This window comes from Petaurus breviceps, unplaced genomic scaffold (genome assembly GCF_028583685.1).
Source record: "Petaurus breviceps papuanus isolate PSGF00001 unplaced genomic scaffold, PetGlider_PUasm1.0 90491, whole genome shotgun sequence".
NCBI classification, from domain to species: domain Eukaryota; kingdom Metazoa; phylum Chordata; class Mammalia; order Diprotodontia; family Petauridae; genus Petaurus; species Petaurus breviceps.
The window spans coordinates 424,199-440,610 of NW_027187263.1; the positions used below are offsets into that span (position 1 = coordinate 424,199).

General features: G+C 36.4%; 1 protein-coding gene across 1 annotated transcript in view; it reads left to right on the forward strand.

Annotated features, from left to right (window-relative positions):
• The window catches only part of SCEL (sciellin), a 147,051-nt gene that overhangs the window by 75,048 nt on the left and 55,591 nt on the right, over positions 1-16,412 (forward strand). The window contains exons 10-18 of the mRNA XM_069062662.1: positions 642-695; positions 6,349-6,396; positions 7,806-7,865; positions 9,103-9,162; positions 10,038-10,097; positions 10,378-10,437; positions 11,109-11,168; positions 13,548-13,607; positions 16,088-16,147. Coding sequence (XP_068918763.1) covers positions 642-695; positions 6,349-6,396; positions 7,806-7,865; positions 9,103-9,162; positions 10,038-10,097; positions 10,378-10,437; positions 11,109-11,168; positions 13,548-13,607; positions 16,088-16,147 — 522 coding nt within the window. The remainder of the gene's footprint in view (positions 1-641; positions 696-6,348; positions 6,397-7,805; positions 7,866-9,102; positions 9,163-10,037; positions 10,098-10,377; positions 10,438-11,108; positions 11,169-13,547; positions 13,608-16,087; positions 16,148-16,412) is intronic.

Below are 16,412 nucleotides of genomic sequence, written 5' to 3' on the forward strand. Positions count from 1 at the left end.
AATTTGATATTTCAAAAGAGCTATGATGTTGTCAGTGATGTTCCTTCACTTGATACAAATTGCAATCCTTTCCTTCCTCCATATATACTCAAATATTCAAATAGATCTATGATCTCATTGATTTGTGAATTTCTTCCTATGATGCAGAATGCAACCCATAGATGATTTTATGAATTACTATGGACAAAACACCTCCATTGACTTAAAATAAACATATAAAAGGTTAACAAAATTCAAGTCTCTTGGTAGGAACTCTAAATGTTCATTTCAGTTGGCCAACTGCATGACATCTCTCTACTTCAGATGAAGTCATTCTGCCATGATAAAACTTACCTTTGTCTGGTGGAGTTTTTAAGAAGCTAAAGGTCACCGTTGGGCCACAGAGAAGCACCAGAGTTGGTCTTCATTGAAAATATAGAATTGATATGGTCATGGAATGTTAGACCTAGAAGGCACCTTTGAGATCATCTCACTGAACCCTGAAGATCTAGATAATTGAAAAGGTTTTCAATATAAGTAATTGTTTATTTCATTCACCTGACTCATTCCTGAATAAAGCCATTTTAACTTGTTGAAAACAAATAATGGTTTTATGTTGACCTACCTATTGCTGATCTATTCTGATTTTATATTATTTAAAGAAAACAAGATCTGGATGACATCATCAGAGTGGATGCTGGTAAAAATGACAAAGGGTAAGATCCTCAGAATCCATTAGTTTTTTATTTTCTCTCAATGCTCAGTGAAAGCATATTTAACCTGTTACTGTAAGAGTTTCTATTATGATCAAAATCTCAATGCCTCTCATTGTAAATTATTCTGAAAGAAAGCTTTTATCTCCCAATGAAAAGTCTCCATTTTAGATGAAATTGACATTTCACCTTAAATAGATGATAATTATATGTGTTACTTTCTCTAAAACACTCTTTTTTTGTGACTTCAGACATTCCCATGACTTTAACAATTTTTTGAAAGTCAGCCCCACAACTTCCAATCCAAGCAGAAATCTCCATCTCTAGTTTTGACTTCAGTGTTGTCTCTGAACCAAATTTCAAACAGGGTACAGAGATTGTACAGAGATCTGAACAAGATTGGCCACTAACATAGAACTGAAATAAAATAAATGAAATGATCAGCTGAGACACAATATATGAATGGCCTATTCAAGAGACTTAGATGACTCTCAAAACCTACTTTTTGAACATAAACTGAAATATAAATAATTTTTTAAAGTTGTAAACTATTCAATTTTATTGTATTTTTTCCCCAGATAATTTTGTCTTAATAGAAGGGTAATGGGCTGCCTACATGAAATCTAGCAAAATAAGAGCCAGAGAGAAAAAAAAATTTCAATGTTTACTTCAGTTTGGTCCATTCTCCAATGCTCTCATTGTCTCTTTTCTGGCCTGCTGCAATCCACTCTATATACCTACCAGATTACTCTCCCTAAAGTAAAGCTTTAACCACATAATTACTCTTCTTAGAAGCCTTCCAAGGCCTCCATTGCCTATGAAAAAAAGTTCAGTTATTGGCTAGGTCTTCAAGATTTCCCATGAGATAGGGCACTGGACTTGGAATAAGGAAGGTTTAGGTTTGAATCCTGTCTCAGACACTTATTAGCTGTGTGACCTGGGGCAAGTCACCTAACTTCTCTACTTTGGTTTCCTCATCTGCAAAATGAGGGGATTCTATGACTCTATGATCTTGGTCCCAATTTACCATTTGGGCCATAGGCCCCACCACTCTGCTACATGCTCTTTCTTTACGCTCTTCTATTTCTTTACTCAGAGTACAGTTATTATGCTTAACTAACCACAAAGGGCTCCATCATGATCTTTGTTGTTGTTCAGTTGTATCCCATTTTTTGTGACCCCATTTGTGTTTTTCTTAGCAAAAATACTGGTTTGCCATTTCCTTCTCCAGCTCATTTTGCAGATGAGGAAACTAAGACAAACAGTGTTAAGTGACTTGCCTACGGTCACATAACTAGTATGTGCCTGAGACCAGATTTGAGCTCAGGAAGATGAATATTCTGGACTCCAGGACTGGAACTTTATCCATCACACTCCCTAGCTGCCCAATTTTATTTTGAGACAGAGAGGTAGAAAGAGACAGAGACAGATAAGAGAGAGAGATTGTGGCAGTCTTGTCAGAATGCATAGCAGCATAGTCATAAAGTACAAGGGGCAAGATTTATAGAGCTGTGTTTCATCTTTGCCCAGCTGACACAGAAAGATTCAACAATTTAGAGGTTAGCCAGTAGAATTTAAAATAAGGAAAAATAACAATGGAGTAGTGTGTCAGGAGAATGGATATCGTTTGTCCTGAGCAAGCATACAGTGGTAATCAAATTTACGACAGGGGCAACAACTTTGTCTCTTCTTTTGTTTATTCTCAGGCATCAATTCCACCATTGAACAAATAATATACTTTAAAGGATTCAATTCTGTGGCAGTTTCTAAATTACCATATTGTCAAAGGCATGAAAGGATCTTGCTTATATTGTTATACTATTGTACCAGGCACCTTTCTAGTGCAAGAACAATTGAGCAAACATAGAAGTGAAGGGGCTCAAGGGGCCCGTGGACATTCCCCTAGTCAAGGTCAACCCTGGGAGGCAGCTATGATGAAACCCACTTCCCCATTACATGTATATGCATCCAAATGGCAGTCCCTTGGTCTGAAAGCAAGACTTATGATAAGTGAATGCTACTTTATAAATATACATTTTTGTTACATAAATGATCATCAGGGCTTAGGAGGGATAAGGAGAAAACAAACTAAAAAAATGTGAGAGACAGGGGTGGCTAGGTGGCGAAGTGAATATAGCACTGGCCCTAGAGTCAGGAGGACCTGAGTTCAAATCTGACCTCAGAAATTTAATACAAAAACTAGCCATATGACCTTGGGCAAGTAACTTAACCCCAATTGCCCTTAAAAAAAGGCAAAAAAAAAAATGTGAGAGACAACGTGGTACTGACAGAGCTCTGGGGAATCAATTGTGAACCAAGGATAGATGAGGTAGATGAGGAAAATAGGTATGAAGAGTTGTAGAGGAGGAGTTGTTAATAAAATCAAGGAAAAGAATGTGGGTTTGTAGTTTTGTTTTTTTTTTAACCTAGGCTGGACATCTAGTGAAAGGAAACTAGTTCAAAATGTTCTGGGTTTGGGATCCTGCACAGTATAAGGCTATCCATTTCTGGTATCCAGGAGAATGCAGCTTCAGCCTTATTTCAAGATTTACCTCTGGAGAAATAATCAGAAAGGATTTTATTTTCTGTGAGAATCGGTTGCTCAGAGGCAGAGTTTAAAGGGCTTAAAGTAGACCAGTAGAGAAGCCTGAAAGTGCTGGTAAATGTTAACAACCGATTTTCCCCCTTTCTTCTCTCCCAATGTTCCCACAGCACATTTTTAAGTCTGCTTTAATAACATTTTCTCCATCATTTTCTAAAGTCTGGATGATCAATGAAACAATAAATCAAGCTCTGATTTGTAGTTTTTGCCCATTTCTGAGGTGTAAATGCTTGCATTGAAAATTTAACCATTGACTTTTATAAGCCAACTCAAGACTGGCTCCACCACACTACTGGAAGAAGACACAAAGCAATCAACAAATGTTCAAAACGCTGCTCCTCATGAAAAAAAATGCAAGTTGGGGCAACTAGGTGACACAGTGAATAGAGCACTGGCCCTGGAGTCAGGAGGACTTGGATTCAAATCAGGCCTCAGACACTTAATACAAAAACTAGCCGTGTGACCTTGGGCAAGTCACTTAACCCCAATTGCCCTCCAAAAAAAGCAAAAAAAAAAACCAAAACCGAAAAAGATGGAAGTCAATAAACTCTGTTTTAGTTTCCTCATCTCTAAAATGAGCTGGAGAAGGAAATGGCAAACCAGTATTTTTGCTAAGAAAAATACAAATGGGGTTACAAAAAATAGGATGCAACTGAAACAACTGAACAACAACAAAGATCATGATGGAGCCCTTCATTGTTAGTTAAGCATAATAACTGTACTCTGAGTAAAGAAATAGAAGATCGTAAAGAAAGAGCATGTAGCAGAGTGGTGGGGCCTATGGCCTAAATGGTAAATTGGGACCAGATCATAGAATAAAATGGTAAGTTGGAACCAGATCATAAAATATATAATTTTTCTATCTTAATGTAGCTTGTAAAGAGGAAATGTGACATGGTGGATAGAGGATTGACCCAGGAGTCAGGATGTCCTGAATTCAAGTCCTGTCTCTGAAATATGCCAACTCTGTGACTCTGGACAAGTCACTTAAACTAAGTGCCCTAGGAAAATCTCTAAATCAAACAACCACTCAACAAGCATTGACTGAGTATTCCAGGCACCTTGATAAAACTGCAAATGGCAGAATATTTGATAGTCTGGGTTAGTAAGGAGTTCACTACATGGATGAAACATTAGATTTAGTAAAAAAATGCAATTTGTTCCAAGATTTCTTAATTTCTTATATTTTCTGCTGTTAGTTGTAAATATAATGATGACTCACTGAAGAGAAAGAGTATGAAACAGGAGTAAGGGGAAAAGCTTTGGGCCTAAAAGATAAAGGTTTGGAGGGAATAATCCCCTTTAGTTCCTTGAATGGTGACAGCAGACAAGAGAAGTGATGAATGTGAAAACATACTGCTGCATTTTGCTATCGGATGTAATCATCAGTTGGCCATTCCCCATAGTTTAAATCACTCAGATTTCCCTTTCTACCTTCCTTCTTCCCTTCTTCCCTCCTTCCTTGTTCTTTTCCCTCCTTCCTTCTCTTCCCTCCTTTGTTCCTCCCTTCCTCTTCCTATCCCTTCTTCCTTCCTCCATCTTCCCTTCTTCCCTTTCATCCTTCCCTTCTTCCTTATCCCTTCCTTCTTCTCTTCTTCCCTCCTTTGTTCTTCCTTCCCTTTTTTCCTCCTTCCTCTCTCTTTTCTTTCTTCCCTCCTCCCTCCCTTCCTTTCTTCCTTCTTTCCACTTTGGAAGGGAGATTTAAGAAGGAGAGAGGAACAAAATGAGAAAAGGAAAGAAAAATGGGCAGTTGAGGCAATTTTCTTTTTTAATACAGTAAAGAGAAGAAGGAAAGGGGCAGAAAGAAGTCAGGCAAGCAGGAGAGTTTCAAAAGCTACATATTGAACTTATATCCTTAACCAGAAGACAAAATTTGCATATGAGATCTGCAATTCCATGAACAATTCTCCATTTCTGTTCTGCTCTCTATGGGAGTGATTGTTTTATTTGGTATCTACCAAGTGTCAATTTATAATAATAAATAATATAATGATAAAATGTTTTTTAAAAAATAATCAAAGTTCTTGGAGGTGCCTTTAAGATTAATTCATTGTTATGACTACTATGAACATGTTTTACATAACTACGCATGTATAATCTATAACTGAACTGCTCGCCTTTTCCGTGGGGGTGGGTGAGGAGGAAGAATAAAGAGAATCTGGTATTCAAAGTCTTAAAAACAAATGTTAAAAAATTGATTTTACCAGCACCTGGGAAATAAGATTTACAGGCAATGGGGTATCAAAATTCATCTTGCCCTACAAGAAAGTAAGGGGTAAAGGGGCAAGGGGAGGGGATGGGGAAATAGAAGAGAGAGCAGACTGGGGAAAGGAGTAATCAGCATGCTTGCCATCTTGAGGTGGGGGTAGGGGAGAGATGGGAAGAAAATTTGTAACTCAAAATCTTGTGGAAATGAATGTTGAAAACTAAAAATAAATAAATAAATAAATTCTGGAAGGAAAAAAAAAAAAAGAGTAACTCACTGGTTCCTGCCAAGGTAGCTTGGTTTCTGATTAGACTTAATCACCTTGAATTGAATCTGTGAATCTCAGTTGAATTTTCTAGAGCTAACGCCAATTCTAAGAGAGAAGAAAGTTTTTCAGCTTCCTCAGACCAAAATTTTCCCAACTACTTTAGGAGACTACTTACAGTTAGTTCTCTAAAGTGTTCTATATTAAGATGCTGTCCCAACTAAAGAAACTAAAATATAAACTTAATTTCTTTCTTCTTCAGTTTACCTTCATAGAAAATTCTTAGGGGTGAGAAGTGAAGGCAAAATAACCTTTTATTATTGTTACCTTATTATGAGAACACTTCACATCCATAAAAAGAGGATTTTGATTTAGACAAAAGACTGAATCATCATTGCTTATTTATTGCAATTATCTTTTCAAAGGATCATCTGAAAAATCTCAAGCATTATGTTCTTTATTGGAATTTTCCCTTTATTGATTATAAATTGATTGAATAGTTCCTACAAATTGAATTCACAATTAGACCTAGTTTGTTGTTGGGTAGATTTTCACTGATGGTGGATTTCTTTTTTTTCCCAAGAAGTCAAGACCTGGATAATCTCATCAAAATGAACAAAAACATGAATAGGTAAAATTTAAAAGAGATTGTTTTTTAAAAAGGAAACCTTTGTGTCTTTTTATGTGAGATGTGTGTGTCAGTATAATGGGAAATACACTGGATCTGAGAAAAGCAATCTGCAAATATTTTAATGGAAGCAATGTAAGCGAAAATCTAAAAGAACTATTGATTCTGAATATCGAAAACACATGGAAGTTTAAAAAAATCTAGGATTACTAAGGTTAGGATTTTGTTTTGTTATTGTATTTGTTAATTTACTGTTATGGAGTTAAAAGTGAAGACTGAAAATATCTCTTCCCATTAACTTGGCTTGGTTTGGTAAATGAGCACTTTTGCCACTGTAGATCAGACTCTAACAAAACATCACTTATTATATTAGTACAATCTTCTTATCTAATTTTCAAATTTTAATTGAAGTTCAGTTTAAGCCATTTGCTTTTTATACCATGGGAATTTCCCATCATATGCTCCACCTATGGAAACTTACCTTGTAACAAAAAAAAAAAACGTTAAGTAAAATTGATCAACAAAGCAGCTGTGATAGCATATGTAATATTACATACATATGGTCCCTCAATTAACTCTGACAATTATCACCTGTGTGATGTTGGGCACTTGATTTCACCTTTTGGGGGAACCTTTTCTTCATCTCTATGATAAGAAGTTGAGCCAGATGATATATAAGACCTTCCAGTGCTAAATCTCTCATCTGTGACCTAGTAATCTCCCTTCTAAGAAGAGGGAAATGTGTTTCCTCACCTGTCCACTGGTATGAAGATTGGTTACTGCAATTAATCTGAGTTCAGCTGCTTCTTAGCCTTATTGTCATTTATATTATTCCAACCATTTTGTGTATTTTCTGGTTTTGCATCTCTTACACAAAATGAGTGATTTAAAAATCTGTTAAGAGCCAGTAGTGAATAATTTAACTTGTGTTCAATGTTAACTTACAAGTGTTTAGCACGAACATGCTTAAAAAACTTTTAGAATACAGAATTTGAATGAATGAATGAGAAAAGTGCAAAGCAAACTTTAAAAATGTTAACCAAAACACAGAGGCAGTTATAGTAAAAGCAAAGCAAACAAATAAAGCATTGGGTTAGGGATTAGCAATTAATTAGTAGATTTGGATTCTAGTACCAGTTCTGCTACTAATTAGCTGTGGGAACTGGAATAAGTGACAACCTTCCTGGGCTTTAGTCTGAAACTCAGTACATTCAAGGACTGCAGTACCATGGTCTTTAGAAATTGCTAGTTGGGCCATTTATTCCAAACTGGTTTTAATCTCCATTCTCTTGAATTTAATGCTATTGCCAAATTAAGTGCCAAATTGAATACTACTATTGACTATGGGCTGATTTGTTTTGTGTGTGTGTGTGTGTGTGTGTGTATTTATGTGTTTCTGCTTACGTTTAAAGGAACCAAGGCTTGGATGGCATTTTCAGAACAAATCCTAAGACAGAACAAACTGATAAAAAGTAAGACTTCTCTCTTAATTTGGATATATTATTGTCCAGACAGGTTATTTTAGTCCTGTAGTCTTTAATAAAAGGGGAATTTTGTTTCCTGGCATAGATAGCATAGATCTAAAAGGGTTATTAATTTATTTGAGATGTGATTTACAAAAGGGATTTTGTTTCTTTAGAAATTTTCCTTCTCAGATCTCATATGGCACTTTCTTTTTTTAACCCTCTTATGTGATAATGTATATTATAGCTATCTAGGTCAGTATTTCATCTCCTTAGACTACAAGCTCCATGCAACTAGGTATGTTATATATAATGAACACTAATGGGTCAGTCCAGTGAACTAAATGTAGTTAGGAACTTTGGGCATTTTTCTGTTGGAAATCCCAACCCCCCAACCACCCCTCCCCCCCCACTATCTATCACTCCTTTTATTCTACGTCCTATTTAGTGAAGAATTTTTTTCTTGTATTGTGTATTAGGATTCCCATGTATCATTTTTTTGGTCGTTTACATTGCAATTTTCTTTTGTCTATTTTTGAATCCCCAGAACTTAGCACAGTGCCTAGCACATAGCAGGTGCTTAACAAAATGTTTATTGATTGATTGACTTTGTAATTGATCCTGTCATTTCACATGTGTACCTTTTAGTTTTCCCAACCATATTTCTGAGCTCCTTAAGGGCAAAGAAAGAGAGGCAATGGAACAAACACTGAATTTGGGGGTCTGAGGACCTGGGTTCAAATCCCAGATCATTCATTCATTCATTTATTGCCTATGTAACCTTGAGCAAGTCACCAGTCCTCAGGTGAAATGAAGTTTCACCTCCATTTGAAGTTTCTTATCTGAACAATTAAGGAGTTAGAGTATATAACTCTGTGGTCTCTACTAGCTCTAAATCTATGGCCTAAATAGCTCTGGGAGGGAAGTTAGGATAACTAGGTTCTATTCCTGGATCTCTAACATATTTGTAAGACTTGAGGCATGCTACTCAAATTTTCCAGGTTTCTGTTTTCTCATCTTTTAAGTGTCGAATTTGGAACAGATGTTCTTTAATTTAGAGTCCCTTCTGACTCTAAAGTTGCACATCTTTTATCATTTTATATCCCTACCAGCCCCACCAGAATCCTGAATAAAGTGGTCAGTAAATGGTTATTACATAACCTGACATAATTTATATCATAGAGTGTTAATCGATACAATGGGCAATGACCAATGACATTTTTTATTGATTTTTTCATGTTTAAAGAAATCAGGAGCTTGATAATCTCATTAAAGTGAACCCCAGAACTGACAAAAATGGCAAAGGGTAAGAATGGATGAGTTTTCTATTAATTTGTTTATAGCACTTTTCATATTGACTATTTATTTGTATTTTTACTACTTACTAAGCACAGGGCAATTTTATCATCATAGTTGTTGTTATAACTATCTTTTAAAATCTCTTCTTAAATGCCAACTATGGAAACTGCAGTACTGTTTGTGTTCAAATTGACCATGCCAAATATAGTTTGTCTCTATCTCTAGGAATTAAAGCCCTTAATAAAGATGGAGACAATGTGAAAACAAACAAAAAACCCCACACAAACATGAATAAGTGCATTTGTACAAAAGTTAAAAGGATCTATCACAATTACATTAAATAGAAGTACAAACTGGGTTAAAGATTAATTGTGTCTAATGGGAAGAAAATAGGTTGTTATGGTAATTTTGTTTTCAGATAAGGTAGGGCTAACCTATCTTATATTTATAGTTCAGCAAAGTTTATAGGAGGGGTCTGATTGTAAGAATTCAGATGACATAAGGGAAAGTATTTGGTGAGTTGAGAGTGGAAAGATATTTCAGGAATAGAGTAAGAATAAGACAGGTACATAAAAAGGGAGGTATATAAATATTGGGCATAATGCAGTTGGTGGTATGGAGAAATGAGGGAAGAGAGGTAGTCTGAAATGATGTGATATTTAGTGGGATTTGAAATAGGAATTAGTCACTTCTTTCAGTTCCCATGAATCAATGAAAGACATTACAAAATTGAAAGAAGAAAATATGACTTGGACAAAGTAACAAGTGATAACTAACAGAAAATTTAATGCAATAGTTATTCATTAGTAAAGTTCCTCTTACATAGATACTGCCTGATAAATGTTTGCTGAATGAAATCACTTTTATTTTTTATCTTTAAAGAAATGAAAATCTTGACGATATGATTAAAGTGAAGGCCAGGATTGATGAAAATGGCAAAGGGTAAGAATTAATCAATAATGGGATTATCTTTCATATTGACTGTGTTTTTAAGCATTAGGCTTATGAAGATTCTGTCATTTGACATAAAAATTTATATGTATATGCAATAGAGACATATCAGGTTTTTTATTTATCAAAGTTCGGTCATGATGGACATAAAAACTTCAGTTTCTACTTAGCCATTTAATATTGCTGCACTTGGACTATTCATAAGAAATATCTTTCATAGATCTTTTCATATCTCATCACTGATTTGGATTATTTTCATGTTTAAATTTAGAAACCAAAACCTTGACAAGCTCATCAATGTAACTCCTCATCAGAACAAAGATGACAAAGGGTAAAGCTTGTTGGAAAATTTGCTTCTAAATTGATTCATTTGAATTGCTGGATATTAGTTGCTGGAGGAGATTTTCAGCACAGCATATTTAGACTAAAACCTGTTGCCAGTTTTACACAATGAACAGCAAAGACAATTCAATGACTTAACTGTTTCAAAGAATACTAAGACTTTTGGGGGTTTGAGAACATTCACGGGCATTACCTAGTAATTCTGGCAACCAGAACAACTCTACAAAAGAGGTTTAGGGGAAGCAGCTAGGGATGGGGGAGAACAAGGAGAAAGGTAGAGGAAGACAGAGACTGCTGGACAGGAATACTGGCTCAGGGGTCAGTGACTGGTTGGTATACATGGAAGCCTGTGCTAGGGAGGTCCCTTCAAAGCAGGGCCAAGACAGAGATCACCTAGAGTGCAGATATTGGGTAAAGTAAGCATGTCATCTTGCTTGGTACTAAATTCAGTGGTTTCTACCACCTAGAAGGTTACAACTGCCAGTACCCTCTAAATTTTGACACCTCAAGGAAAAGCCCCAATTATCTCTTGACTTATTGTGGCTCTGAAAACATCAGGTCCCTTAATGGGTCAAGAGGTTCTCCTGAATGCTACTGACAAAACACAACAGATGTAATAACCCTAACTTGACTTATTTTTTTTCCTTGATATATTTAAAGAAACCAAGGACTTGAAAACCTAATTAAAGTGAATCACACAGAAGACAGAAATGGCAAAAAGTAAGACAACTAGCTTGTTGGGATTATTTCCTAGGTCAACTTCTTTGCTTTTCTCACTTTACAGCATCATATTGTGTCTTGGTTTCCTAAAATGAAAAGCTAGCTACCTCAATGAATTGTTGTGGGAAAAGTGTTTATACCTAAAAATATTATATCTGTCGATAAATATTTTTTAAGCACCTATTATATGCCTGGTGCTGTGTTAAGCACTGGAGACATAAAAAGAAGCAAAAAAAATCCTGTAATCAAGTAGCTCAAAATCTAACAGGAGAGACAAGAAGCAAACAAATATGTATTGATAGGAAAAACAAAATAATTCAGAGAGGAAGGCACTAGAATTAAAAGGGCTTGGGAAAAACCTCCTGTAGAAGATGAGATTTAGTTGAAAATCAGTAGGCAGAGACGAGGAGGGTAGAAATGGGCATGGGGGACAGCAGAAAAAAAAAGTTCCAGAGCTGGAAGATGGGGTGTCATCTTCAAGGAATTGCAAGGAGGCCAGTGTCACTAGATCTAGGAATTAATGGTGAGGAATAAGATGTAAGAAGACTAGAGGAGTAGGAGGGGGGCTAAGTACTTTATATGTGAGTTTTTAATTTTTGTTTTGTTTGCTTTTTGGAGGGGGGAAAGCAGGGCAATTGGGATTAAGTGACTTGCCCAAGGTCACATGGCTAGTAAGTATTAAGTGCCTGAGGTCAGATTTGAACTCAGGTCCTTCTGACTCCAGGGGCACTGCTCTATTTACCACACCACTTATCCACCCCAGTGAGTTATCATTTTTATCGTTGTTTCTCCTTCATTCACAAAGAGGACCATGATATCAGGAAGGAGATGTCATGACTAGCAAGTGAATTGAATTTAAGTGAGGGAGGTCTATGCAAGGTCACTAGCCTCACTCTCTCCTCTTGAACCATGTCCAGTGGCAAGACATAGGTCAGGATGATTGGAGATGGCCCCAGATGTGGTGGGAGGCCTTGGCCATTTTGAGCTAAACTCTTTGAGCTAAGCCTAGGTCTCAGTTTGTGTGAGGCACTGCCCAATCAGTGATTAAGGCTAGGTAAAAATGAGGCAAAGAATGACCTCTTTTATGTAGTTAAAAGGGAAAGACCCTCAGGGTTTTTGGCCAAACCAGAAACAATTGCTATTTACACTCACTCAGAACCATCCAAACAATGACCAAGTGAGGCTTGGATCGGACCCATTGTTGACCAATCAGTGAGAGCCCAAGTGATTTGGGTTTAAGGCGAGGTTCACAAAAAAGAAATCTAGCCCAAGACTCCAAGGCATCTTGCTAGGTTTCATCAATCAAAATTTATATTCCTTTGGGCAGAGCACCCTTAGGTAAGGGTATGTATGACTCCCTATGTGGATAGAGGGAGAAAGGAGGGAGAGGAAGGAAGGGAAAAAGGAAAAAGAGAAGGAGAGAGGGAAGGAGGAAAGGAAGAAGAAATGTAATGGGAGAAAAATCTGCCTCAGACTGAGGAAGACTTGGGTTCAAGTTCTGCCAAATACTGAATATATGACCCTCGGGAGGTCACTTAACCCTTAAGGACCCCAGGCAAATTTTAAGACTCTTTAAGCAACAGAGAGAAAGGTGTGCTGACTTATATTGGTATAAGGATTTTACTAATCAAGGAATTTCCAATACTACTGCTTTTCTTAGCCATGATTATTCTTTCTCCTGGTACACAGAGCTAGATAGACATACCAGGTATTTTACACATAAGGTACATTAAATAAAACTATGTAGCAACAATTGAAGCCTAACTAGGTGGCATAATGGATAGAGTACCAAGCATGGAGACAGGAAGACCTGAGATTAAATACAACCTCAGACACTTTCTAGTGGTGTGGGCAATTCACTTAACCCTATTTGCATCAGTTTCCTCATCTGTAAAATGGGCTGGAGAAGGGAATGGTAAATCACTCCAGTATCTCTGCCAAGAAAACACCAAATGGGGTCACAAAAAGTTGAACATGACTGAAATAAATGAACAACAAACAGATTTACTATTATTATCATTATTTCTGTTGTTTAAAGATAGTATAGAAGATCTAGTTATTGAACCTTTTAAAAATAGCTCATGCTTAATAAAGAATCCAAGACTTTAGTATGTTTCATTTAGAATAAAGCTTAATGGAAATTTTTCTTTTTAAAATGGGTATTACCAACCATTAGTGTCCTATAGTAGGAAGAGTTTAACTGGACATCATTATCAAGAAAAGTTGCCATCCAGTCAAAAGTCTTCACTGATCATTTCTGTCTTAAGGGCATCTAGTGATACTTGAGGGGTTGGGTGGATATTTGGAGTTAACGTTGATGTAAAAGGTTGTTATATGTAAAATTACTAACCTGATTTTTTCCAAAAATATTAATTAAAGAAGCCAAGACTTTGATAGCATCATCAAAGTGAATGCCAAGACAGAGAAAAATGGAAAAGGGTAAGAGCTGGTGGGATATAACTTAATCCAGGGCAGTTTTCCCCATATTTATATGTGATCTAAGTGACACTGTCAGAATTTATCTTTTAACAAACCTTGGATTTCTAGGTCATATTCCTAACTATTTTTGATCCTCAATTTAATGTCTTCAGTAATCTGTGGTCAATTTATATACACCAAAGTTTTTGTTGTAGAAACATTAGCTCTCGTAGGTTCAATAATCATCTCTATCAAGATTTCTAAATCCAGCCCTAACCTCTCTCCTGAGCTCCAGTCTTTCATCATAACTGCCTTTTGGACATCTTTAACTTGATTTTCCAAATGCATCTCAAACTCAGAAAGTCCACTGTGGAACGCTTCTCTTCCCCCCCCCCCAAAACTCTCCCTTCTGCCACACTTCCCTATTAATATCAGGGGTACCACCATTGTCCCAATCACCCAGACCTTCAAGGAGGTATCTATAAAGTGCTTAGCAAAGTACCTGGCACCTACTAAAAGCTATAAAAATCCTAGCTCTTATTATATATAATATATGATACATATATATCAAACAATATAATGTAATTATTATTGTTGTTATTATCTTCATTCCTAGACTCCTCGAGTTCACTTACTGCATACATACAGTTTGTTGCCAAGACTTTCTACCTCCACAACATCTCTTGTATACGCCCTCCTCTCATACAGCCGATATCCTAACGCAGGCCCTTGTAATCTCTCACCTGGGCTATGATAACAACCTTCTTATTTGTCTCCCTGCTCAAGCCTCTTCCCTCTGCAATCCATCTTTTGTTCAGCTGCCAAAGTGATTTTTCTAAAATCTAGGTCTGATCATGTCACACACACACACACACACACACACACACACACACACACAATTCCAGTTGCTTCCTCTTGTTTAAAATATAAAATCCTTTACTTTTAAAGCCTTTCGAAACTTGGCCTTTCCTATCTTTTCTTTTTTAAATTTTTTCCTATTTTATTTTTAATTTATGTAATAAAAGAAACATTTTCATAACATAGTATAATAAAAAAGATGATTACACATGATCTATTATGTACGACTTGTCATTCCTTTTAAATATATAATAGTTATCACGTGCATTTTTTTCCTTCCCCCCCCCCTTTTTTCCTCTCTGCTTCCTGATGGTTAAATAGATTCATTTAATTGGATTCACCCTTCAGACTTTTTCTTTTTGTCAGCTTAGTGTAAAGATAACTTTCTGAGTTCTAAAGAGTGTTGGGGGGGGGGATGTCCTGTCACCCACTAGGTTCCCAGCCATGAGCTCATGGTCTCCTAGGCAAACCCATGTATCTAGAATGGGACCTCCTGCTGTTTGTGTTTTCTTTCTTTCATTTTTTTATATGTGGTCTTTAAAAATTTTTTTAACTTTAACATTTTATTTTATTTTAATTTATGAAACAAAATAAGCATATCTATAATAGTATGATAAAACAGTATTATTGCACATGAAACTGCAAATCTATTATGTACAACTTACTATTCCATTTAAATGAGTAATAAAATTATCATGTAAATTTTCCCCCCGTGTTCCCTCCTACCCCCCATGAGATGGCTACCATTAGACATATATAAGTGTATGTGTATATATGCACATACACATATATGTAGAATTATTCTAGACATTTCTATTTATCAGTTCTTTCTTTGGATGCAGATAGCATCTTTCTTCATATGTCCTTTATTGTTAATTTGGGTATTTATAATAGTTGAAATGATTTATTTGCTGAAAGTTGTCCTTAAAACAATATAGCTGTTACTGTATACGATGTTCTCTTGGTCTTTTGAGATCTCAAAAGACAGCCTGAATCTTCTCTTTCCTGGGCACTGACCATAAGTAAATTAAATAGTTATACTCATAAATATATACATTTCTGTGTACGTATATGTAACATATACATATTCACACCCATTTATATACATAGGATAAAAATAAAATTATGTCTGAGTCAATCCTAGTTGCACATATGAAGATCAGTTGAAGGAACTAGGAATGTGTAGACTGAAGAAGAAAAGATTTAAGGAGGATATAATGGCTGTATTCATGTATGTAAAGGGCTCTCACTGGAAAGAGGGATTTAGGCTTGCTCTATCTGGCTGCAGAAGGCAAAACTAGGAACCACAGGGGGAATTACAAAAGAGGAAAATTTAGTTACTTGGTAATGAAAAATTCCCTAACAATCGAGACCATCTAAAGGGTGATGGACTGCTCTAGGAGGTAATGGGTTATCCCTCACTGCAGGTTTTACAACCATGAAAGGCTGGTTGATCCCTTGTTGGGGATATCATGAACTCAGATCTGGTGGTTCTAGATGACTTCTGAATACATTCCAATTTGGATATTCTGTGACTATGAGTCCCAGGATAACATTCCTTACACTATCTTTTTAAAAATATAAAAGCAAACACCTATTTACTGCTGGGTTGCCTAATCACAATCACTTTTCTTTTTTTAAAGAGATCAAACTCTGGATAATCTCATCAAAGTGAAACCCAATCAGAATGGAAATATCACTGGGTAAGATTTGCCTCTATGGGATGATCAAAGGAAAAATGAAATTGGCTTTTTGGGGGCATTTCTAAACTTGAAAGCCTTATTTGTACTCATGATTAATAACCCGTGTTTCCCTGATAATAAGCCCTCCCCCGAAAATAAGCCCTATTGAGATTGCTACTGTAGTGAAGGTGATCCCCTGCGCTACACGCTACATTACGGTACCCTCTGTATGCACTGTTTCCCCCCCCCCCCCCCCCCCCCCCCCCCCCCCCCCCCCCCCCCCCCC